This window comes from Clytia hemisphaerica, unplaced genomic scaffold, assembly GCF_902728285.1.
Source record: "Clytia hemisphaerica strain Z4C2 unplaced genomic scaffold, Clytia hemisphaerica genome assembly, whole genome shotgun sequence".
NCBI lineage: Eukaryota > Metazoa > Cnidaria > Hydrozoa > Leptothecata > Clytiidae > Clytia > Clytia hemisphaerica.
The window spans coordinates 1,250,650-1,275,958 of NW_027103726.1; the positions used below are offsets into that span (position 1 = coordinate 1,250,650).

At 35.4% G+C, this 25,309-nt stretch overlaps 3 protein-coding genes across 3 annotated transcripts; 1 reads left to right on the top strand and 2 right to left on the bottom strand.

Annotated features, from left to right (window-relative positions):
- Window positions 1-5,290: 5,290 nt before the first annotated feature.
- LOC136804706 (glutathione hydrolase 1 proenzyme-like) lies at window positions 5,291-13,706 on the top strand. The gene is made up of 13 exons (XM_067061319.1): window positions 5,291-5,603; window positions 6,537-6,574; window positions 6,887-7,047; window positions 7,692-7,782; window positions 8,453-8,512; window positions 8,734-8,935; window positions 9,239-9,355; window positions 9,923-10,247; window positions 10,913-11,103; window positions 11,372-11,480; window positions 11,983-12,102; window positions 12,611-12,791; window positions 13,190-13,706. Exons 1-13 carry the CDS (start codon window positions 5,536-5,538, stop codon window positions 13,297-13,299), a joined length of 1,773 nt encoding a protein of 590 aa, XP_066917420.1. The 5' UTR covers window positions 5,291-5,535; the 3' UTR covers window positions 13,300-13,706.
- A 716-nt stretch (window positions 13,707-14,422) lies between these two features.
- Window positions 14,423-23,010, bottom strand: LOC136804712 (WD repeat-containing protein 18-like). The gene is made up of 10 exons (XM_067061324.1): window positions 22,755-23,010; window positions 21,764-21,874; window positions 19,788-19,921; window positions 19,204-19,369; window positions 18,638-18,781; window positions 17,510-17,562; window positions 16,978-17,102; window positions 16,124-16,347; window positions 15,643-15,687; window positions 14,423-14,821 (listed from the first exon to the last, which is right to left on the bottom strand). The coding sequence occupies exons 1-10, from the start codon at window positions 22,947-22,949 to the stop codon at window positions 14,636-14,638; spliced, it is 1,383 nt and encodes a 460-aa protein (XP_066917425.1). The 5' UTR covers window positions 22,950-23,010; the 3' UTR covers window positions 14,423-14,635.
- A 547-nt stretch (window positions 23,011-23,557) lies between these two features.
- Window positions 23,558-24,949, bottom strand: LOC136804715 (zinc finger protein 135-like). Its single transcript, XM_067061326.1, has one exon. It carries the CDS (start codon window positions 24,941-24,943, stop codon window positions 23,786-23,788), a length of 1,158 nt encoding a protein of 385 aa, XP_066917427.1. The 5' UTR covers window positions 24,944-24,949; the 3' UTR covers window positions 23,558-23,785.
- Between the last annotated feature and the right edge of the window lie 360 nt (window positions 24,950-25,309).

Consider the following 25,309-nt stretch of genomic DNA (forward strand, 5'->3'; position numbering starts at 1 on the left):
CGATTACAGATATGGCTGTATTTTCGTAAAAGTCGCCAATTTTTTGGTCATTGGTGATTAAAGTTTCTTTTTCAACTGATTTTTTTTCAAAAAAAAAATCAACTTTGACCCTCTTGCAAACATTTTAAACATTTTGAAGAAGTTTTAACCAAGTAGCAACAAAACCCAAGGCCGATTACAGATATGGCGTGTATTTTCGTAAAAGTCGCCAATTCTGTTTTTGGTCATGTGATCAAAGTTTCTTTTTCAAACTGATTTTTTTTCAAACAAAAAAATCAACTTTGGACCCCTTGCAACATTTTCTTAAAATTTGAAGAAGTTTAACCGAGTAGTAGCAACAAAAACCCAAAAATCAACTTTAACCTCTGGCCAAATTTTAGGCCTTTTGAATAACTTTTAAACGAGATCAACAAAAATCAAGGCCGATTACAGATATGGCGTCTATTTTCGTAAAAGTCGCCAATTCTGTTTTTGGTCATTGATTGGCAATCAGAGTTTCTTTTTCAACTGATTTCTTTCAATGAAAAATCAACTTTAACTCTCTTGCAAACATTTTAGATCTTTTGAATAACTTTTAAACGAGATCAACAAAAATCAAGGCCGATTACAGATATGGCGTCTATTTTCGTAAAAGTCGCCAACTCTGTTTTTGGTCATTGGCGATCAAAGTTTCTTTTTCAACTGATTTCTTTCAATGAAAAATCAACTTTAACTCTCATGCAAACATTTTAGGCCTTTTGAATAACTTTTAAACGAGATCAACAAAAATCAAGGCCTATTACAGATATGGCGTCTATTTTCGTAAAAGTCGCCAATTCTGTTTTTGGTCATTGGTAGGTCCAAAAAAGCTACTTAAGGTTGAAATATAAAATTAAGAAAATAAGTTTGTAATACCCTGTATTGCATTATCACATCTATTTAATTTCTAAACATGTTTAAATTCTAGCAAACTGTATTACGGTCGTCCATATACTATCGGGCCACTTAATCGAACAACATATCCAGTGCATCAAAGAAACCCAAGTGGATCCATGGCTTAAAAATCTCCCTTTTAGCCAATCGGATAGTACTTAGAATAATTAACACGCACTCAGAATGATCATTGCAGAAGTTGTTTTTCTGAATTTTTAAGAATGTCATGAGACAGTTTGAAGATGGTTTATTTAACTGAATAATCGACTGTCAGCACAAAACATATGCGGCAGATCATCAAAACAAGACTAGCATAAAATAAAGATTTGAGCAACCTCGCGAACCAGGGGGAATCATTGGCGAGGCGAGACGGGGAAAGAGAGGCCGCGGCTTTCTTATAATATGGTACAACTTATTATTTTGACTACAATCATGGACTTATGCTTTGTGTTAGCCAAAACCAATCACAATGCTCAATGAGCTTTATACTAGAGTACAATCATGGACGAAATATTTGAGACAATGGGAATTTCTCTGCGAAATCTTATACGTGATACTTTTTTACCAGCTTTACCAATTAAACCATTAAAAAATGTTTATTCTTTAAAGATAAAAGAAAACAATAACAGATTTCTTTTCACCGAAGTAATGGTTTTCTGAAACGTTAGAGAACAACCAGTCTTCACAATCTTTAAGGTAACAATCAAACGTTGTGGTATGAATACACTGGTTTCTTTGTTCAGGGTGCAATAAAAATGATCTTGCATTTTTCAGGTCTGCTCTATTTGGGTATTCTACACTGAGAGTCTGAGGTCCGTCCATCTCTCCGTCGTGCTTTCTTTTGGTAAGAAGGAACAAAGGAGAGCAATAACCAGGCATTTCTTTTCTGATAAAATAATATCTTCTTTTTCCTTGTTTCACAAATTTTTGTACTTCATTTTCCAATAATGACGACATAGCTTCGTACCAATCCTCATATGATGTGAAAAGATTTGGTTCTGTTTCCATACCAAGGAAGTGTTTCTTAACACCCCAGAGAAGTTTATCTTCCGTGGTAGCGATTGACTTGCTTGTTTGTTTTAAGTTTACTGGTTGCAGAATCGATAAGTGTTCCTTTTTCAAAACTGGACCATCTTCACTTTCCGATGATGGTAAAACTTCCGGCTTGAATTCTTTATGCAGCTCTAAAATTTTGCTAGCTTCTAACATCTCAATTTTGTGACGAAGAGATTGGATGACAAACTCTTTTTCTTTTTCCATTTCCAAAAATTTAACTGTATTGGTATGTTCTATATGTTTCATTTTCGATGTCAATTCGTTTTCCTTGGCAGCTATTTTTGTTTGGTACTCATACTCTTTCACAAGTAATGATTTCTCCATTTCATTTATTTTCGCTTTGCATTCGTTTTCCTTGGCAGTAATTTCATTGTCTTTTTCTAACAGTGCCTTGTCTTTTTCTGACAGTCTGTTCTGAAATTCTTTTTGCTGTTTCAGCATTTCTTTTTCCATTTCACAATCAAGCACAACTTTCTTACCCTCCATCTCGTGTGAGGTTTTCAACTTCATGAATTCAAATTCATGACTTAAAGATTGATTGTCTTTTTCAAGCTTTAAAATCTTCATCTTTTGTTCGTTGTCTTGTTTGGACATTTCTTTCTCCAATTCAAGAATTTTGATGCGATTTTCGAATGTCAATTTTTGAATCTGCTTGTCATGGTCTTCCTTGAGTTTTGAAATTTCAACGGCGCTATTGTCAACTTTGTTGGTGACATTCCTACCTGTAGCACTGTGTGCCAAGTTGCATTCATCGCAATGTGCAGAGTCCATTTATTTTTGGTTTGATCTAAATGAGAATCATACAATGATTAGACAAAAGACGAACATTAGCTCTATTTGTGTGAAGATGACATAACGATTACATTACATTACCATCAACATCAGAAGCTTTATCGTGCTGGTTACGAAGTTGAAGCAGGGGTTACGAAAACAAGATATTGGATTCATAATCCATCAATATCAAAGAAGATGTAGTGATTCTAGCGCTTGTAATGGAATTCTACATACACGTTTTTTTTTTTATAAGAACGTCAGAAATTTTCGAAGCCTTCGGATGTTCTTAGTTTTTGGGATTTGAAGCCTAAAAATGTTCTTAAAATGTTCTTATTTTCAGCATTTTTTGAGCATTTTGATGTAATTTCTTAAGAAATTGCATGTTTTTAAGTCTCCAAAGCCTTGGTATGTTCTTAGAATGTTCTTAAATTTTTGGGCTTCGAAGCCTTATGTTCTTATATAGTTTGTTCTTATAAAAAATACAAGCTAGATGCTGAATGGACCTACCTGATGATGAAAGTTAGATAACAATAAGGAGAAAAATGAAAACAATCACGTCAGAAAATATAGCGTTTATAGCGAGATTGCAAAACGCCTTAAATTTTATCATTGATAGTTGATGGGGAGAGGGAAGGAGAGTAGGGAAAAAAGAAATAGAAAGTTCCAGTTGCAAAAATCAGTTTTATTGATAATTGAATCATGCTTGATGACGTTCGCGTTGTTAAAAAATAGGGAAAAACTAATGATGAAATCTCGAGAGAAAATGCCAAAAAAAAAAAAAAACCGGTTTTTCCAGCATATTTCTGGCATTTCGGCCGGCCGGAAAAGTACGTTAATTGAAAATCAGGCTCTGTCATATTTAGGTATTGCCATTTTGCATCAGTGTGCAAAATTTCATGAAAAAAAAATAGAAAGTACAGCTCGAGAAATTCAAGAAATACCGTTTTTTCCGGCGAAATAGGCTGTTTTCCGGGCGCTTTTTTTTTTTTTAGAAAGTTCCGGCTTCAAAAATCACTTTTATTGACAATTAAACATGCTTGATGGTGGGCATTGCTATCAATAATGTTTTTTGTGGAAAAAACAAAAACGAAATATAAGGAAAAAGTCCGATGAAAATCTGCCAAAAACACGGCGATTTCCGGGATATTTCCGGCATTTTCAGCCGGAATAGAATTTTTCTCAAAAATCGGACTAGGCCATGTTTTAGACATTGTTAATACGCATCTTTGTGCAAAAAGTCAGAAAAAACTAATGATGAAATCTCGGGAAAATGCCAAAAAGCCGGTTTTTCCGGCATATTTCCGGCATTTTCGGCCGGAAAAGTACGTTAATTGAAAATCAGGCTCTGCCATATTTTAGGTATTGACATTTTGCATCAGTGTGCAAAATTTCATGAAAAAATATAAAGTAGCTAGAGCATTCAAGAAAGAGAAATTCAAGAAAAAACCGTTTTTCCGGCGACGAAAATAGGCGTTCCGTTCCGGCGATTTTTTAGAAAGTTCCGGCTTCAAAAATCACTTTTATTGACAATTAAACCATGCTTGATGGTGGGCATTGCTACAAATAATGTTTTTGTGTGAAAAAAAAAAAAAAACAACGAAATATAAGGAAAAAGTCCAATGAAAATCTGCAAAAACGGCGATTTCCGGGATATTTCCGGCATTTTCAGCCGGAATAGAATTTTTCTCAAAAATCGGACTAATCCATGTTTTAGGCATTGCTAATACGCATCTTTGTGCAAAAAGTCAGAAAAAACTAATGATGAAATCTCGAGAAAATGCCAAAAAACCGGTTTTTCCGGCATATTTCCGGCATTTTCGGCCGGAAATGAATTTTTTTCGAAAATCGGGCTCCGTCACATTTTGGGAATTACCATTTTGCATCTTTGTGCCAAAAATTAGGAAAAACTAATGAGCCAATCCCGAGAAAAGCTAGTAACGAACGGACGAACGAACGAACGAACGAACAGAGGTTAATTTATAGGACCTCCACCGGGGTAGGTCCAAAAACGTGTACAGAACATGTGCTCGAAATACTGGAAAATGAAATTTATACAAGACTGATATTTCTATAGCCCTATAAACAAAGTGCATAAGCTTGCTATCGCTTTTTCAAACTCTGAACGGGAATTCTAGTTTGTTAGAATAACAGGGGAGATTGAGAATTATAGAGAGTATTTGAGGGTTTACCATTGACAGAAACTAATGCATGTAATTCCTTAATAATAGAAAGATTCGAATAATACAAGATCGAATTAGCATGAGTCGACTGACTTTAAGCTGTCTCTCCGAAGGCTATTTACCTTATTACACGAAGATTACTAGTCATTTTATTTATATGTTTCAGCTGATTTCAAAAATTCAAATGAGACCTATGAACAGAGCAAACATATTATAAACGTTCAAAACAAATGCAGAATGTGAGCTAATTGCTTTGTCTACTTTATTTTGATTTTACGCTGTAAGAGAGAGATTAATCGAGTGCAAATATAAATTGGTAGAATGCAGAAAAATTAATTGTTCTGAAAACACTGCAAACATTGGTAACGCACTTATTCTGTATAACTTTGATTGCAACCTTCCCCCAGCGAGGTGATAGAAAATCTTTACTTTCGCTATTGGATATAATCGTTCGAAAATTGAAAATTTTGATTTTCAAAGTGAAGAGCTTGTCAAGCCGGTAAAATAAGATTTTGTAAATAGAAATGGGGCAATAACTTGGAAATAATCAAGGAAAGAAGATCAAAGACGCAAACATTTGATTGGCTACACATATATTACATATTGAAGCGAAATGAAGATACTAGCAATTTGCTCAATTATATTACTGGGAATTGTTGTTTTCACATCTAGCAAACAGAGGTAGGTACAAATCAGGTATCAGTTTATCCCATTGTGCAAGCATTACTTTGATGTCGACATAGATCTCCGGTGCCCCACACAATACACGCTTTTTTATAAAAATGGTGTAAATCAATTTCACCATGGATATTCTTAACTTTCTTGGGAAAATCATCCTAAAATATTCTTACAGCATTCTTAGGTTAGGATCTTAATTCAGACTAGATTTAACATTTAGTACAGTAGCCAAATTCCATGATGGTGATATTCTTAGCATTATTCTTAATTATTTTGTTCATTTTCATCATGGACATTCTTATAAAGTGTATTCTTATAAAAAAAGCGTGTATTCATAAACCATTTCGTTTCTGTAATGTCTGAACATAGTCTAACAAGCCGTTCGTTCGCAAGTAGTGATACAACCAACTCTCTCTAATTCGAATCTCTATTATTCGAATCTTTCTGTAATTCGAACTAGAATATTGGTCCCCCCGGCAGCTGGAAAATGGTTCAAATTACTCTCTGTGATTCTAATTCTTTTTTAATTCAAATAAAACTTTTGGTCCTTTGAAGATCATCCTTTTCAGTTCTGAGCTGAAGATCAGTCATTGATCAGCCTGAGTTTTAACAAATATAACACCCCCTTCTTACTTGAAAAATTAGCCAAAAAATTGTCTCCAGTGGAAAAATATACTCAGATCATCAGATAAGCCAATCCTCACTGCAAAATATTATGCTATTTTTTTCCATCCCCACTGAATCTTCTGGCTCGAAAACAATGGAATCCAAATCCCCAGCCATAAAAACATGGGAATATCAATCCCCATCGAGTTTTGGTCCTTTACTTTTATCTCCACCAGGTGTGAAGAAATCCTACCGGGTCTGTGAGAAGGGGATGTAATATACATATCATAATCTCGTAAAAATATTGTCTTACTTTCTTTTTTCTTTTAGAAACAAGATCAAAAAACAATGGAAAACTCAAGCAAAAGGTAGGAGGACTCACAAGAAACATTCAGTGATCAAAGCAAACTGAAGTTTTGGTGAATTATTCAGAATTTTGAGAAGGAAAAAGACACTTTATATACTTTGCTGAGACGGAACTCCGTCTGGGAAGGAAGAACTTTTAACACTGAACATTCTCTGTGTAAAAGCTTGGACAGATACTTAAGTTGCATTTATCTTAAATATTAGAACCCCTTCAACAATTCATGAGAATTTTTCCAACTATAATATTTTGCAGTTGGAAATCCCTTAACAAGAGAGAATTACTAATACAAATAAACCTCTTTACACATTTTAAGGTAACAAAAGGGTGCACGCCGCCAGCGAGATGCCCGCCCTAGACACACTCCGCCCTTCGGAATACAAGAACGCAGCCGTTGCAGCAGACCATGAGATTTGTTCAACGATGGGCCAAAAAATCTTAAAAGAAAACAATAAAGCTACAGCTGCTGATGCATTGGTGAGTTATTTCGATTGAAATTATGTTCATAATATACACATAGACACGATTGTTGTAAGTCGAAATATTTCTGGTCTAGAGTCGTTAGTAATCCGTGTAATTCATAATACAGTAATATAGGTGTTATATAATAATACGAAAATTGTAATGAGATAATATCAGTAGACAATCATAGACAATCAGGTTACAATTAGTCCCCTTCCTTTTTTTTGAATCATTTTCTACAAACACGGGATTAGTCGTTCAGTATGCTAGACTATATTTTTTCAGACAAAAATGAATTATTTTTTGAGCTTCAAGGACAATGAGCAATTACATCATGGACCCAAGAGCTGATTGGATTTAAGTGACGTAAAATTAGTCAATACGTCACTTTCAACCAATCAGCTGTTGGGTTAGTGAAAGACATTGCAATGGCGTATATCATGAATGACAGCAGTCATCCTATCGAGCAACAGAAGACCTCACAATTATACAAAAACATTCAATTTAAAGTCAGGGTAAGCCCCAGAAGAAAACTTTACCTAAAGAAAATTGTAACAACAAGCGATTGTAAAAAAGATAGGTTCTTAGAGACCCACGGCGTGCCTTGAACCTCAATCCTTTAATAAATAAAATTTTATACAAGGATTCTTCTCGTTCAGGTGACAACGCATTGTTGTGTAGAAATAGTCCAAAGTCATTCCACAGGACTTGGTGGAGGAGGCTTCGTCGTATATTATGACAAGAGCAGTGGTAAGATTTATACATTTTTTATAAGCATAACGTTTATAAGCAGAGAAAATCCTTGAGAAAATGAAGTTTATAAGCATAATTATCTAAAAAATAAGCATATAAGAAGCATATTACTGAGCTTGCTTTTTAGGTGTGTAAGTGGAAAAATAAATTAAACTGTATTTTAATTTAAAGAATACAAGCGTAAACGCGGCCATCATTCATAACTTTCCTGAAAAATCTTTGTGTCATTACTTATTTCCCTGTCCTCATGTATAGCAACGACAGATTTTGGAAAAATTGGAGACTAAATTTTTCGCAAAAATAAGCATGTGATAAACAAAATTTGAGCATGAGTCTAAAATATTTCACAATTTCACAAGACTCATTTTTAGCTTAAATTCTACACAAGAAAGCCTCAGATTTGCAAGGAGGGGTCTAAAATAAGAAGGGCAGTATGGGTCGCAATATTAAGATCAAAATTATCCATGTCATCCACATGGAGAGGTTGTGCAAAAACAATGCACTAAAAAGTGAGATGAGAGGATCTTTTTAGACCGAATTTTGAAAAAACAGATCATTTTTGCCTTAAAAATGGACAAAAATTTATAAAAAATACCCCATGGACTGTTTTTTTCGTCCAAATTTACGTCCGTTCCAACGTACTATTCTAACCTTCTTCTACTTATAGGGAATTCTCACGCATATGACTTCCGAGAGACGTTACCCTATGGTTATCAAGAATCGACAAGTAAGTTGCCCTTAAGGCTGATTGCCGAAAATTCACAAAAATGAACTGATAAAATAACTCATACACTAATCCGCTATATAACACGTGATCACACAAGCCTGCACAAAAGCCTGCACTAAAAAAAATAGCAACTAGTTCATCGCAAAAAACTAGCAAGCAAAACAAGCACAAGCCATTCAAGTCAAAAATAAATTGAACTATGTTTTTATTCTCAAACTCAGATCAAACGCAGGGAGAAACCGTTTTAGTACCTGGTGTATTGAAAGGTCTCCACGAAGTATGGAAGGATTTTGGTGAAGTGAGTTGGGAAAAGTTATGGGAACCGTGTGTCAACCTTGCCAGAAACGGATTCACCATTCACGACTCATTGGCCAATGCTATCGAAGCGAAAGAGGATTATATTATGAAGAATGAAAATTTGAAGTAAGTTACTTACACGCTTTCTAGAACATTGTATACCCCTGGAAAATGGCTAAATCTATCTGCAAAAAAACCTTGAAATTTTTATACCCTAAAGTGAGGGGGACGAACTTAACTCCCTCAAGATTGTGGAATAAATTTCAACACTGGAAAATTATAAAATCTTTTCTTGGATCCCTCGGAAATCTTTCTAGAATTATCACCTGGAAATGTTTGTCCAACCTTGTATGGTCAAAAAATGGAATGGTCAAAAAATGGAATGGCCAAATAAACCCTTCGAAAACTAATTATATCTCCTTTTTTCAGGATTTTATACGCACCCAATGGAGTGTTATTACGTAAAGGAGATAACTTCAAACGACCTATCTTAGCAAATACTTTTGAAAAGATCGCCAAAGATGGAGGAGCTGACATTTTCTATGAGTAAGTAAGAAATTCTTCTCTTGGCTATACACCTTTTCGACCGTAGCCGCCAATTGTCCGCTTTATCCCACTAAAACCGTCCCATTCCTTTTCTCGCACCTATAGACAATAGAAAAATGTGTCAAAAAAGGATTGGATCGAGTTTAAGGGGATAATTAAATAATTAAGTGGCACGTGACTACTATCAGGTGTATTATGCTTAGTTGTCATTGATCCCAGACGTTTTGCTTATGGCGTTACAATTTTTGCCATAAAAAATTTTTCTAGAGCTTAATTTGCGTCCTCCCTCTCAGGAAATTTTTGATTGCTTGAGCATTATCGGGAACACTTCTCAGTCACATTGTTTTCAACTGCTCTCAAAGCAGAGAGTCTTTTTTAAATTTTGTATAGAATTACACCAATGGAACCATTGAGGGGCTTCGAACTCTGAAGCGAATATGGATACAGCAGCTCCCATCTTGAAAATCAGAAAGAAACGATTCTTCTTTGAAGTTTATTTTCAGGCTTGAAACCGAGAAATTCTTTAAAGACAGTTTTGTAAAAATACATATTAACACTTAATTCTAGGGGTGAAATTGCAGAGCAAATCGTAGCAGACATCAAAGCAGCGGGCGGAAGAATGGAGCTCTCAGATCTTAAAGGTTTCAAAGTTGAGAAAAGAGATCCATTAAAAACGACTGTCAACAAACTACAAATGTTATCTACGCCACCACCCGGTTCTGGCGCCCTCATCTCCTTAGCTTTGAAAATTATGGAGAAATTCAAATGGTCACCCGAGAACCAATATAAAGAGCAAGATTTATTGTACCATAACATGATTGAAGCATTGAAGTTCGCATACGCACCTCAAACGTTTATGGGAGATCCAAATTTCACTAAAAACACGGACGAGGTAAGGGGAAAGTAATCGTAGGAGCGAAAAGAGAGAGAGAAAAGCTAATGGGCGAGAGGGGTGAGCGGCACTTTAATCGTTTCCAAACAGAGCTATTATTTTAGCAAACGCCATTTCGTCTTTGACTCTCTGCGCTCAAATTAACGGACTAGGTCACTATCTATGTAAGGGAAAAATAAGGTGTTGGTAAACTTTTAATCCTTCTGTGATGCCACCAAGTATTTCATGTTTTTCATGTTTTGTTTAATTAAGTAATTTCCACCATTATGGAAGCAAACGTTTGAATCTACGTAGAGTCATTTACTTACGCAAATCGCGGAACAGAAGCAACGTAACTTAAAACAAAACATTAAAACCTCCACTTTAATTATTTCAAACCTCCGATTGGGCTCTTCCAGAAAAAATGGGGGGGGTGGAGGATATATTGTCCGGGGGTAGCAAAAAATCATCAAAATTTGCCTTGGCCGGGGTGTAAATTAATTGGTGTGTTCGGGGGGTCAGCAGATGCTTGTCCGGGGGCCAAAAATCACCCTGTCCGAGAGGTAAATCACTAAAAATTGTAATATCCTCCACCCCCCATGTAAAATTTTTTTCTGGAAGAGCCCATTACGGCGTAATACCTAATAAGAATTTTGTTAAAAATTATTTTGAACATTTTTCTTCAGGTTGCGAAATACATGCTTGATGACGATACAGCGAAAGAGATGTATAAGAGAATAGACAAAGAATCGCACCGTGTGGAATATTACAAACCGTTCAGCACAGCGGAAGATGTTGCCAAAACGGGAACCACTCATATTTCTATCTTAGATAAGAGCGGCAATGGGTGTGGTGCTACCACTTCTATCAACGCATAGTAAGCTACAATTGAATTTCCGCCTACTTAGACTAGAGTAGTTTATTATCCTTGTAATACAGTAATATAGGCGTTATATGATAATACGATAATTCGATAATTGTTACGGGGAAATTTCACGTTTTTCGATGAAATTTATTCCTGAAGGTTGAGTAATACTTTTACTCGCGAGGATTTGAAAACTGCAAGATTTTGCTGGACGCGAGAATTTCTGACCTTAAAGTGACTGATCTTTTGTATTTTTTTAATCTCAACTTCATTTTTCTAGCTTTGGTTCAAAACTGCGTTCGAAAGAGCTAGGGTTCATTTACAATAACGAATTGGCTGACTTCAGTGAATTTTGGCAACGTGTCTACAACTTGACGTCCGATAAAAAGGTATAGAAGTTTTTCAACTTACTCTTGGCGGATGCCTAATAAACACCCCCTACCGAAAGTTTTTGTTGGAAATTGTACCTCTAAATACCCCTGGATATTTAGAGCTAAATAAGGGACTCTTTTGAGAGCTGAACAATATTTTTTGGAAGTTTAATAAACAGGGAAAGTGTCCTACTTCCATAATTGCAGATTCTCCCTAACTTAGGTGACTTTGATGAAGCCAGGGGTCAATTAATTTTTTTTTTTATATAGGAAAAATGACCTAATCATGACTTAACAATGAAACTGTTTCATACCTACTAGATCTTGGACAAAGCTCTCGTACCCAAAGCCACTTGCACGACATTATGATTTTATTGACAGAAGTTGGATCTATCAGATCTTAAATAAACGAAATAAGGGACTGGGTTTAAGTTTGAAAGTGAGCCCTTTTAGTTGGATGAGACCCCCTTCCGCACTAATTGTAAAAGTAATAATATAAAACTTTCTATATTCTTACCAGGTTCCAGGCAAAAAACCAATGTCTAAAGCGAGCCCAACAATTTTCTTAGACAAGAACAATGACGTAGTTGGTGTATTTGGAGCCGCTGGTGGATTCTTTATCCCCACTGCTCTTATCCAGGTAGGGAATATTCAAAGATTTCGGAATAAATCAAAATCATGGTTACATTACAAGTTTTTTTTTACAATATAAAGAGATTGTCGCATATTTATTGTGCATTGTGCCTAATCCTGTTGCTAAGGATTTTCCGGATTTAAGCCAAAATGTTGCCTATGGATTTCGGGTCAAAAATGCCTAGCACATTCAAAATTTTTGCTTTCTATTTCATTTTATGTCCAAAATACCTCAAATTAAGTATTTGAATACCATTGGTACACATTATAATGCCAAATAATGTCGAAAATGCCTCTTATTTATTTATTTTTGATTGCTTTCTTAGTTCATGCTCAGTTTCAGGGCTAGGTTGCTAAGAACAAGTTGCTTAAATTTTTTGCCATTCTCAGTGCATGACCCATAGCAACTCGGTTGTCTACAAAAAGAAATGTGTACCTTAAAACAATAAAACTACTGACAAACGCCGTATATAATACCGTAGTGTACGTTACTTTTCCAACCATCTTTCTTTTAGACAATTGCTAACTGGTTATTTTTCCGTAACAATATCGCTGTAGCTGTCGCAAAGCCCCGTATACATTGTCAACTTTTCCCACCAACTGTGGTATACGAGCCAACGTTTCCGAAAGATTTGTTGGGCCCAATCAGCAAATATAAACATGAATATGTCACCAATAGTACTTATGATGTATCAGGTAGGTATTTTACTCTTCTAAGTTTACAGGAAACGTCAAACAACGACGTCCTGATTAGTTTTTCAAGTGCAGTCGTAGCATGCTTTTTACTAAGCTTTCTCAAAAATTGGAGCAGTACAACTTAAAACTGGATCTCCGGAACTAGAAGGAATAGTTAATAGTTATCAGAAAGCTAAGGATCTCCTCTTTTTTTAGAGTACCTTTGGCGCCGCCTTAAGGAGGAAGGGCAGGGTGCACGGCTGTCGAGGGGGTAAGTGAGGGTAATACAGCAGTCAGACAAGCTGCGTGGCTTCACCCTCCCTCCTTCGGTCTTGGATAGGTCAATTTGTTCCAAAAACTGACAAAAAAGCATCAAAACACCGTCCTTCAAAATTACTACTCTCCTTTTTTCCTCATAGGTCAAATGGACGCCATTATGGGAGTTGTTCAAGCTATAGTAAGGTTACCAGGCGGTAAACTCAACGCCTATTGTGATTATAGGAAAGGAGGAAAGCCAGCTGGCTTCTAAGCTATAACTCCAAATACGTTGAATATATCATTCATCAGCTCTTGAGGTAACCGAATCTTGAATTTTATGCAAGAAAAAAGTCCCAAACATCATAGAGCAATAGAATCAAAAACGATGGAAACAAAAGCCTTAGTGAAAGATTTGATAAAGAAACAATCTTAGAAAGATCCACACTTCTCTGGTGTTGTCATCATTAAAACTTGAATATCTCAGCTGCCAGACGAATCAGACAATACATTTACTTTACAGGTTGTAAAGTTTAGGGAAATTATCAAAATTAGTTTTATTGATTTTATTTTAGTAGTATGGTGTTTTCTTACCTTTTTCAGAACTATATATAGTGTTATAATAATAATAAAAACTTATCTTATGAAAATGATACTAAAAAGTTCCATATTACTGACAAATTATAGAAACTTGTCATCAAGTTTTCTTGTTTTCTGTTGTGTGTTTTATCTGAGATGGTAAAGGACAAAGAGTCGAAATTGTTGCTTTCACCAGAAGTTTGTTATAATTTTTATATCGCTCGAATAAAACTCTAGCTCTTCGACATGATATTGTTCGATAGGAGCGCAAAACATAACATAGTTCTTATACTGAAGGGTCCTGGTCTTCATGCTAGTCACGTATATATCAACTATGGGGCGAGGTAGTTTAGTTCAATTCGAAACAACCTCGCACTGACAAACAAACCAAAATAAAACCATAGAACAAAATCAACCAAAAAAAAATAACAAGCTGTAACTATCTGGCCAGCTATAGTGTTGTTGGAACTATTCCAATGGAACCATAAAAACAAACATGCCGTAGAAATTGTATGGCCAGCGAGTAAAGTCAATAATGCTCTCATGGTCTAGTCCTCACTCAAATACCTCAAATAATAAAAACAACCAGAAGAATGAGGTAATCGAAAGCAAAGATAAAAACAACCATGTCTTGGTTCAATATTCATATTGTTATGAATACGAAAATTTCAGGCAAACATTACCAAATACCAAAGAAAATGAGCCGTCTTGAAATGATATATTTTGTTCGGTTAGAGCTTTTATTAAACCCTACACCATTTAAAACAACCAGATGATTGAAATAATCGAAACCAAAGAAATGACAACAATAAAACAGCTACCATATAATGCTCTTCTATTAGTGGTTCGAGTTTCAACCCTTTAATGCTGACATAATCAAAAATAACAATACGAGCTGTCTTGGTCCAATACATATGTTGTTGCTCAATTCACAGCTGAGTTTGAGCCCTCTAAATCCATAAAAACATTCAAAACAACCAGACCGTGGCGATCTCCAAAGAAAGAAAATAATATCAACAAATAACAGTATGTTACCTGGCGGAGGAAGTTTCCATAGAGTTCTCTTTTAAAGTTTGTAAGAGTTTATTAGTTGAGGCTTTATATAGTTCTTGGGTCATCGCTTCTAGAGAAGCAACACGTTGTTGTAGTTCTTCTCTTGAAGCTGTATTGTTCTCGTCCTCAGTGCTGCTAGAGGATGATTGTTTCGAGTAGTAAAACTGTAAGAAAAAGTGAACAAAGCTGATACAAAGCTGATACTACAGTTGATGACGCTTTTTAATTCGTTTTTAAGGAGAATTGGAATAAGGGAGCGTATCCAGTAGTAGCGCGCCAGAGTTTCTCGTTGATGGCGACTTTCAATATTATCAATTAAGAAGTTGAACAAACTACCTTTTCTTTACGTGTTTACCCGAAGGTTTAGGGAAGGCCACTTCTTTCCCTTGATTTCTCCATTTAACCTTGAGCCTTGAGCCTTCTCCAGCTCTTTCATCAAGAAGTTAGGTATCGAGTACCATTTCTGAGGTCTGTTACTTTAGCATCCTCGATAATTGGATCTCTTATTAAAATTGAATATTTTGACAGTTCAGACTAATTCTTTAACCCTGCAGGAAACTCTCATTAACTTTCTAAATCTCGAAACTCTCTTTAATTTGAACTAATTAGATTTCCCGTTCGAGGTCGAATTAGGGAGAGTCAACTGTAAGTAATGTCTCAAAAAGTCGAACTTGTATAACTCTATTGTCTCTAAAAGTGGTAACCGTCTTTGGTCCCTTTGAACTCAACAGAAACTTTTACCTCTTTGGTCATCTCCGAACAATTTCTCGAGCTTGAATGGTTGCTGCCCTCCCATTAGGAGTTTGAATTATATTGTCTCAATCCATGCAAGTTTTTTAATAAGCATAGGGTAAATTTTCGTGATGCTTAGCAACATTCTTTTTCCAGCCTCAAAATATGTTTATGCTATATTTATGTAATGACGTTAATATTTTGAAACTGAGGCTCAGCATAATGCTTATAAAAAAATGTGTATTATAAATACCTCTCTTAAAACATCTTCCAAACAAGATTTCGGTTCTTGGTATCCCTACGAAAATAAAAGTTGATATAAACTTGTGATAAAATCGACCATTGCACAAAAAGGACAATTGTTTTTTTTTGACAATTATTATTGAAATTCGTTGTAAACAAATAGGACTCACATCAACTCTTGTGTTGAAATGAAACCTCGACTGAGTTACAAATCGAAATTATTTTGGAACCTTTGGTACCTTGCACACCGTATCCGGTACTCTACCTTCAAATTATGTCTGCTAAAGATCTCTCTAAATCATCGGTTTGGCTTAGTATTACTATTATTCGCCAGCTTAAACTGAGAGGCTGGGAACATTTTTTGAGTGTTGGTGAAGGTAAAATCACCAATCTTTGAAAATAGGGCGTTACGAAGAGTGGGATTTTCCGGAAAGTAGGGTTTTGAGGAGAGAGGGTGATTTCCGGAAAGAAGGGATATAGAGGTATAATACCTCTTCATTGTCATTAATATCCCTAAGGACCATTGGTATAGTGTCACTGTTATCCGCCATCTTTGAGGAGGCTGAAAACATCTCATTGGTATCTTTGTAAGTAGTTGGTGTATAAACACTTCTTTGGAAATTCCCGATCGTTCGCTTACAAGAGTTTGAAGTATTATTATTGTAGTTGTTGTTGAAGAGGAACGCAGGTTTTAATTGGACGTTCGTGATTTGCTCTACGTGGAAATAAAAAGAAATCGATTCAAAGATTTTATAAGGAGAAATTTGCAAGAAGGTCAAGTTCTAACCTAGCATTACATTGTATACCTGAAATTTGGTAATTGCGAAACTACAGGTGGAGATATTATTTAATTTGTAGTAGTGGCCGACCCTTTGGGACGCAATTTTATGTGGCTAGTTCGAAAGAAGATGTAATTTTGTGCCTTTTTTGAGAGGGAACCCTTCGTATTAGGCCTGACAAAACTTTATATGGCCAAAAGTGGTGTTACAGCCAATAGTGGTGTTACAGCCAAAACTCCTAACACAAAACACCCAAACACTACCATTAATAGTTCGATATCCTATCAAAGGAAGATGTCACGCATCCTAAGGTTTGGGTCCTTACCATTAAGGTTTTGGAAAGGAGCCATCCATTTTTTTAATTTTTCAAAACTAAAGCTTTGTCCTAAACACTAACCGAGGATAAATTCATTCCATCAATTCGTTCCATTGCATTCCCACAAATTACCCTTCAATTCGAATGAAATCAAAAAGAAAAATTGCGAAACCCTATAGTTAAAGTTGAAGAGCTTTAGAGTGTACACAAAATCAAAATGAAAATAGATCAAAATATTTCATCGGTGTACCTTTGAACTCAAAAGAGCGAATACACTTCCGACTTGAAATATGCCAGATTTTCACGAAACAATCTTTAGAGCCTGAGATTAAATGTTGACCATCGAGTGATACTGAAAGACAATTTATTGCTTTCCTGCAGAGATAAAAGTAAGAAAGCGCATGAGTATAAAAAAGAGTACAAGGCCAATAAGGCCCAGTTCCGAAAGAAATTAAAGTATGGAAAGTGTACAATGTTTTGGAAAAGGCGTGAATGAATGCTAATGCTAAGACCCTAATGATTATAAGGAATAAAAAAAATTCCCAAGATATTAACCCAAGGAACAGACTATACAAAATTTCAAGCAAGCGCAATATCAAATGTTAAACATAAGTAACCATTTCTTCTTCAGACCACGTAGTGTTAATTTATGAATTATACTAATTTTGCGCTAATTTCGAAGTTTGGCTGACCTAAGGCTATACCAACCCATTTAGCGTCATGATATACCCCTGGTGATATTCTGAAGTAACGGACATTAAAATGACGTTGAAATGACTTACTTGTGAGCTTTCATGTAACAAGATTCGGTGACTTCAGCATCTACACTTTGTTTCTAAAACATACAAGACACATAAGGTTTTGTCCGCAAACATCAAATAGTTTTATTTTTGCAAAATCAAACCAACGGATTAGAATAGGTGGATTAACTTCTCTCGTTGCTCCCAAGAGAGATCCATTGTCTTCTCATTGTTACAAGAAAAATCTGTAAATGACTCTGCGCACTCCTCGTTTAGTTTTTTCATTGTTTTTATAAGAACAATTTTCCAATTTATACAGTTTCGAAAACGAATTTGTCCTATGATTCGATCAATTTTGATGATTTTGCAAATATTTTAAATCCTGCACTTAAGTTTTAGCATCAACAAACGCTAGACCAGTTTTAATGTAAATTTTTAATCTTTTGTCAATGGCAATCTTCAGATAAGTGAAAATTAACGTATGGTCTATAACTAAGAAACTATCGATGGGTCACGAATGGGTTGCATACTGGTGAAAGAAGACTGTATTTAGAATTAGGAAAATAAATTTCAAATTATTTGGCTAATTTCTGCATTGGATAGAAAGGGCTAAAAAAGTGCATTTTCTTATTTAAAATGTACCACGTGATACGTAATGACCAATGAAAATGTTGAAAGTAATGATTTTTTACAACTTTTTTACAACTTATCAAGTTTTAATTGCTAGCAAACTCGTAAAAAAGTTTGATAACCTAACGAGGAGTGTTTTCTATGAGTTCTTAATCCACCTATTCTAATCCGTTGATCAAACCTTGCTCTATGCTTAATAATTGATTAGAATGAGTAACAAGAACAGGCGGCACTGGCCGCATCACTCCTAGATATTTCTTATGATTCCAGTGACTAGCCTATTCTAGACGTCAACCACCTTTTTCTACGCAATTACCGTCTATTCCACTTTGCGACTTTTTCGAATGTTTAGAGCCCGGGTTTTCAGGTTATAAACATTCGATTTTTTGACGTCACTTTTAGCTTTCGAAGCTCCTGTGCTAGCGAAAAATCGAATTTGCGTCAAAGCACTGAAAGGCTTCTATTTTTCAAAAATCGTCAAAGTGCTATCCAGTGACCAAAAGTAACCGGTTCTTTAAAAAAAAGCACGTACAACTTTACCTGATCGTAACAGTTGATGATTGCAATTCGTCCATCTGCCATGCCGACAAACAGGAGTTTTTCGCACGTATCCATAGCAACCGAAGTGCAACCAACATCGAACACGAAATTCTTTAAAAGTTTACCGGAGCTGACTTCGAAAATCTAGGAAGAAAACGACGATTTTAAAAGAGTGAATGTAGAATAAAAATTCTTTAACGTAGCATATCTAATTGTCATTGGGAAGATCAGTCAGTGCGCAAAATCACAATTTTTGCATGCTATGACTTGGATTAAAGTGATGAACCATAGTAATCACAGTTCTTTACACACTAGATGGGTTGCTGGCAGATTTCCGTGGAAGTGTATCCAGTTTGGAAGTCGACTAGCCCGCTACGTTATTTCTTATTTACCTTAGATTTTCAAACGTTCAAATTTCATAACATTCGGATCGCACTGTTGACGACCAGTATCGAAAACAAGCTGAGAACAAGATGGCCGACTAGTCAGCTCACAAACTACTTCTTTTTATATGGAAAGTTCGATCCAGTCAAGTAAATAGAGCTCAGTGAAGGAGGTCCACTTACTTTACACGTCTGATCAAGGGAGCATGACACCATATTTGCTCGAAAACTTCCGACACCAATATTGAGATCTTCGACCGACATTGAATGATTGGAAAGCACGTGGACAGGTTTGTGACGTTGTTCTGACGTCATAGAGTTCGGTGAAGACATACAAGACTGGAGAACGCTGGAAATAACAGATATATAAATTGGAATACATATGCACTTGTGTAAAATCAAAAATTAACAAAAAGCGTTTTTTTTCAGAGCGATATCTAAACTCGTTAGAGTTTATGTAAAGTTACTTATGTTGAACGGTGAAGAAGAATACGGCTATTATATTTAGATTTTTCCCAAATGCAAAGTTACTCAGGTGTAAGGGTAGAGGTGGGATAAACCAGCATTACCAAGCTCAAAATATATATAATTTTTTATTCATTTGCATCATCAAGTCAGCCTTTTAGATCACCCAATCATAGAATTCAGTCCCACTATCAGCAATCTTTGATAAAATTCAATACTCAACAGAAAATTCTACAGCCTTCCATGAACAACAAATTGTTTCATTTGAGGTGTAGTAATCTTAAATCCTAAAAATCACTCACTTGTTCAAATCCCAGACAATGATGAGATTATCTTGTCCGTAGGAAACAAAATATTTTCCGTCTTCGGTGAACTCAATACCAACGATGTCTTGAAAGTGTCTCGATAATACACAATATAATTGTCCAGATGAAAACTGAAAGAGATAATGAAAGACATGTTCTTGTCACTGGATTATATACAGTTGATTATCTGTTGATTCTCTATAAAACACCTGTCAACCCTTGGCCTTATTCATGATATGCACCCTTGCAATGTCTTCACGCGTCGCATTGCGTAACATTACTTGATATGGTTTTTTTCTTTCACTGTTGTGGCGGTAGTATCACTTTCTGTTCGTTTCTTAGGGTCACTGAAATCAATTTTCGATATTGGTAGACACTCAACTTCTTTGACAGCAGAATCTGGCAGCCAAGGGCATTCTAGTGACGTGCAAGAGTTAGATGACATCCGCTCTCTATGATTTGTGGACATGTAAAGCAAAAACAGGATTGCTGCAATGTGTGAGCATGCTTCACCAAGTCCAGCCATGCAAGTACAATGGGCATAACAAACCTCGCCATCAGGATTCAAATACACCCATGCCCGAGGTAGGGTCTTGCTAAACATACTTTAACCATGGCGTACCTTTGCCATGACCAAATGGTAGTTTCCATCTTTAAGATTCATTGGTTTGACGAGGACATTATTGACAAGTTTGGCATTTACATATTTATACCCATCAAGTCCTTTGTATGCCTTCAACTGCTGATGGCTATATGTACTGGGGTGGTCAATGAGATATGCATATATATCGGCATAACTCAAATTTGGCCATTGCTCAAAATGGTCAGTGAACTGCGGTAGTATGTTTTTCCAATCACAAGTGGATCATACACAAGCTGCATTGCAAGAAGCTTGGCATCATACCTGCTTTTTGCTTCAGCTGGTAACTTAGGATAATAGGATGAACGTTTGCCCCTGGAATCTTTGATTTCTCCATCCATTTATTATCCTGTCATGTCTTACTTTCACTTTCCTACTTCCGATTTCAATGTTGTTGTTTTTTTAACTCAAGCTCGGAACCATTTCCCTAGTTTGTTTACTTTTGTTTCGGTTTCGTTTCCAAGTGTCGGCCCTAGTCTTCAAACCGATATTTTAATAAGAAGATAATTTCGCTCAAACTATACAGTTGGTGGCGCAATGACATTTCTATTCTCTCACTATACTGAAATTTGTAGACTCATCGTGAGTTCGAATCCCATAGGTGGTGTGATTTCGAGGGAAAGATTTATTTTAGTATTTAGAAACAAAAAACCCTGAGATTTTTACAAAATTCCCATAAATGGTTATATTTTAAAAGAAAGGGAGGGTTTGGAATACACGTTGAATCTGCCACCTGATATTTTCCCGCGGATTTTTTATTCAACCCAGCATGGCGGCAAGAACGCATTACGTAATGTTACGCAATGCGACGCGTGAAGACATTGCAATGGTGCATATCATGAATAGAGTTATATCAAATAAGTTGAAAATGATTGTCAACAACAACAAAGTGCTCTACCAGAATGAGCCTTGACAAAACAAAAATTCAAAACTTCATTTTTTGTAGTGCTCAGTTTGAGTTATATACCTAGTTGATTCTCTATTCTACAAAACACCTGTCAACCTTTGACGATGCGGTCACCTTTTAAGGAGACTGTTAACGTATTTTCGAAGGAAAATTTTTTTAACGACAGTATCGAAAATAGTGTAGAGGCTTAAGCTCAAATAAACATATGCCAATACTGCAAAAATATGATTTTTCAACTCAAAATTTTGCACACCGCGAAAACATTAATTACGAGAAATTCTATTATTGTTTATTCTGCTTTGTCACCATAGAAGCGCCTCCTTTCTTTATCATAAATAAAGAATATCTTTAACAGTTTTGGTTACAAACTAATGTTTTTACTACATCAAGAAAAATTGCAGAGACCTTTCAACCAAATACCCTTACCTGCCAAATATGAATTTGATCTTTCAAAGCTGCTACAACAAAGTGACCGTCGGGTGTGACTGCAATGGCGTTGATCTTTTCTGAACATACTATTTTCTTCATCAACGATTCCTATATGTGATTGTGAAAACAATAGCTAAAATCATGATTTTTTTGTCTTTTTACTACAACGAAGTGGTTACAGTCGCTCTCATATTGTCTTGTGAAAAGTCGTTGTGCAGTGGTAGAGCATCCGGCTACGATTCGCAAGGTTGTGGGTTCAACCCACAGCCGGGGCATACCAAAATGGTGCTTGATTCCTCTCTGCTTGATGCTCAGCAATTTAAAGCAATTAAGAGAAGGATTAAGGGCAGTTAAGGGTAAGTGGAGAAATCCAGGGAGAAAGAGTGGTGCCCTTATCTACCTTCGGGTAGATAGCTATCGAAAGAGGAGCCTTCGGGTCGCCTCCGATTGCGGTCACAGACTTACTACTGAACAACCACCAGCTCAATGGTAAAGCAAATGCTCGTCAATGGTATGGTTGTGAGTTCGAGTCTCGCCGGAGAAGTTCGTTTTCCAACAGTTCTGAATGCTATTCAGAAGACAACATGAGAGCGACTGTATCCACTTTGCTGATAGTTAAAATGTAATACCAAATCGTATTCAGCTTTTTTCCAATTTTTCCAGTCCTTTTTTTTGGAGCATCGCATCTAAAGTCGTAAATTTGAAAGGAAAGTCCTCCACCCCTTCAATTTGGCAATTATTAGAATTCCACTGTTTTACGCTGACATTTTACTGATACTTATCATTTAAAGCTTGTAAAAGTTGAGTTGAAACTATAAAGAATAGAGTTTATATACTACTATCAAAACTCATTTCATACTTTTTTTCATGGAAAAACAACTCCAAATATTGACTCAAGAAGTTTTTGTCTTTAGGTGAAAGCTCGTAACTCAAAAATCAAAATGTTTGAAAAGAAAGTCTGTAATAATACATCGTCAGAGTTAAATACCTTCTCCATATCATAGATATGAATTAGTTGTTTTGCGTGTTGAACAGCCAACAAATATTCATTCTGTACCAAGGCGAGTCCTTTTCGTCCACATGATCCGTTCTTAAAGGTTTTGAGTACCACACCAGTTGATAGATTGTAAACGGATACACAAGATTGCTCACCGGACGTGTCCGAAAATAAACCGACTTCCATGTTGAAAATACGTTGAGACTTTCTTATGTTTTCCTTTTATTGTTTTTATTTGATTTTATCTGTAAAATAAGAATAGGAGAAATATTTTCTGAGACTGTCTATGTTCTGAAATTATCAAACAGCAGTATCTTGCAACTCAAAAATTTCAAACAAACAAAAACTTCTATTAAAGTTAAAATTTCAAGAGGCATTAAATAAGAAGTATTCAGAGCGTTTTGGCAGGATTTTCACAATTTCATATTTCATATTATCATATTGAATTAATCTGTAAATGAGAAGAGATGTCCTGGAGTTTTTATAAGAAACTTCACTAATTGGTCATTTAAAATAATAGAGATGACACGTTCTTTAGAAAAAGTAACAAAATTGTTTTATTACAGGCTAACGACCAACCAAATCAAGAAAGAGCTTGTAAAAACTCCAGCTTGTCCCAATGAGAAAGGTAGTACAAGATCAAACTATGACAGCATTGGCCAAAATATTATATTAATACGTTAACACTTTAAGGCTTTATGGACCAAATTTCTTAGGTAATAGCACAAAAATGGTGAAATTATGAAGATTTTAAAAACATTTTTTCGAAGACTAAAAAATTCTTTGATGTTCTTATATAAAAACGTGTATGTGATGATAGTTTACTTTCATTCTTCATAAAAAGCAATGTCAGTCATTGCAGCTCAAAAAAAACCTTACGTTACGTTTGATTTGTGTAAAAGTTTTTTTTCATATCAAAGCTTTTTTTGTGAAGGAACAAAGACATCCATGTTTCTTTAAATACTATAAATAGATATGTACAGTAAAAGATATATTACAAAATTGGTCATCGGCCAGTTGTCTCAGCAGTGAAATATTTTGTTATGGCGATTAAGATGAGACTTGTTTGTAAATTTATTACCACAAACATCGCACTCAAATGGCTTCTCACCAGTGTGACTTCTTTTATGACTATCCAAGGTTGTCTTCCGTGCAAAAACGTTGTCACAAATATCACATTTGAAAGGCTTCTCACCAGTATGAGTTAATGCATGGTTAGTTAGGTGAGACTTGTTTGTAAATTTCTTACCACAAACTTGACATTCAAATGGTTTCTCACCAGTATGTATTCTCATATGTTGATGAAGATGACTCTTTCGTGCGAAACCGTTTCCACAACTTTCACATTTAAACGGCTTCTCACCAGTATGAGTTCTGTTATGGTTATTCAACTGAGACTTGCCTGTAAATGTTCTATCACAAATTTCACATTCAAATGCACGGATAGGTTCATATCCATCAGAGTGAGTTTTTAAATGGGCGGTCAAGGATGATTTTGAAGGAAATGATTTACTACAAACATGACATTGAAATGGTTTTTCACCAGTATGTATTGTTTTATGGTAAAGAAGAGAACTCTTTTGTGTAAACTTTTTCTCACAAACATCACATGCAAACCGTTTCTCACCTGTATGGATTCTTGTGTGCTTATTAAGAATAAACTTGTGTGCAAAGAATTTACCACAAACTTCGCACTTAAATGGTTTCTCACCAGTATGAATCCTCATATGCTGTTCAAGATGAGAATTTTTGATAAATGATTTCCCACAAACTTCGCACTCGAACATTTTCTCACCAGTATGAACTTTTTTATGCAGATCAAGAGAGGACTTCCATGAAAATTTCTTTCCACAAGCCTCACATTGATAACTCTTTCCATCGCTATCGTTTTGTAAACTACTTGCTTGATCAGGCATACTATTTTTCTTAGGAACAGAGGTAGACTGCTCAAGAGCCTCAGGATAATTTACGCCAGTTGAATCACTTTGACAATAAGCATTTGCATTGTCTGGTTGAAAGGAAAATTTATTTCCAATGCTATCTACCAGTTTGAATTGTAAAAAAATATTTTGGATTGATAATTGACAAGTACCAATCGATATATCTCCATTTTTTATGTGAAATGATAATGTGGTCGGTGAAGTTAATCCAATGCCTCCAACATTAATTACATTCATCATTCTATATTTTTTCTTACTATTTCTAAAAATAAAATAAACCAATCATATTAAGTGTCAAATTCAAAATAATTCAATACATCAAAGTGTGTAGTTTAACTGTAAATATACACATAAGAAATTTAACACTATGACATTCAATGATGCCAAAGTCGGTATTCATGTTGATAAGGTCATAAATTGCGTGACCCCTTATGAGAGTTATGTGTTTATTAACATTAGCTTTAAAACATGATTTAGGATATTATTCTTGTCAGTTCTTGTTCAAAAGAAATATAATTTGGGTTTGGAATTTGGGTATTTATTCATACAACGCTTGCAAGTTTGTTTTTTTTTATCAGAAAAATGTAGAACCAAAATGCCCAAGCA

Coding starts and splice junctions, on each gene's coding strand:
- LOC136804706 (XM_067061319.1), top strand. CDS start 5,536: ATGAAGATACTAGCAATTTGCTCAATTATATTACTGGGAATTGTTGTT. Junction 5,604..6,536: donor TTCACATCTAGCAAACAGAG/GTAGGTACAAAT, acceptor TTTTTCTTTTAG/AAACAAGATCAAAAAACAAT. Junction 8,936..9,238: donor ATGAAGAATGAAAATTTGAA/GTAAGTTACTTA, acceptor TCCTTTTTTCAG/GATTTTATACGCACCCAATG.
- LOC136804712 (XM_067061324.1), bottom strand. CDS start 22,949: ATGGAAGTCGGTTTATTTTCGGACACGTCCGGTGAGCAATCTTGTGTA. Junction 19,370..19,787: donor ATTGTCTGGGATTTGAACAA/GTGAGTGATTTT, acceptor TGTTATTTCCAG/CGTTCTCCAGTCTTGTATGT. Junction 14,822..15,642: donor TGGAAGATGTTTTAAGAGAG/GTATTTATAATA, acceptor TTTTTCTTACAG/TTTTACTACTCGAAACAATC.
- LOC136804715 (XM_067061326.1), bottom strand. CDS start 24,943: ATGATGAATGTAATTAATGTTGGAGGCATTGGATTAACTTCACCGACC.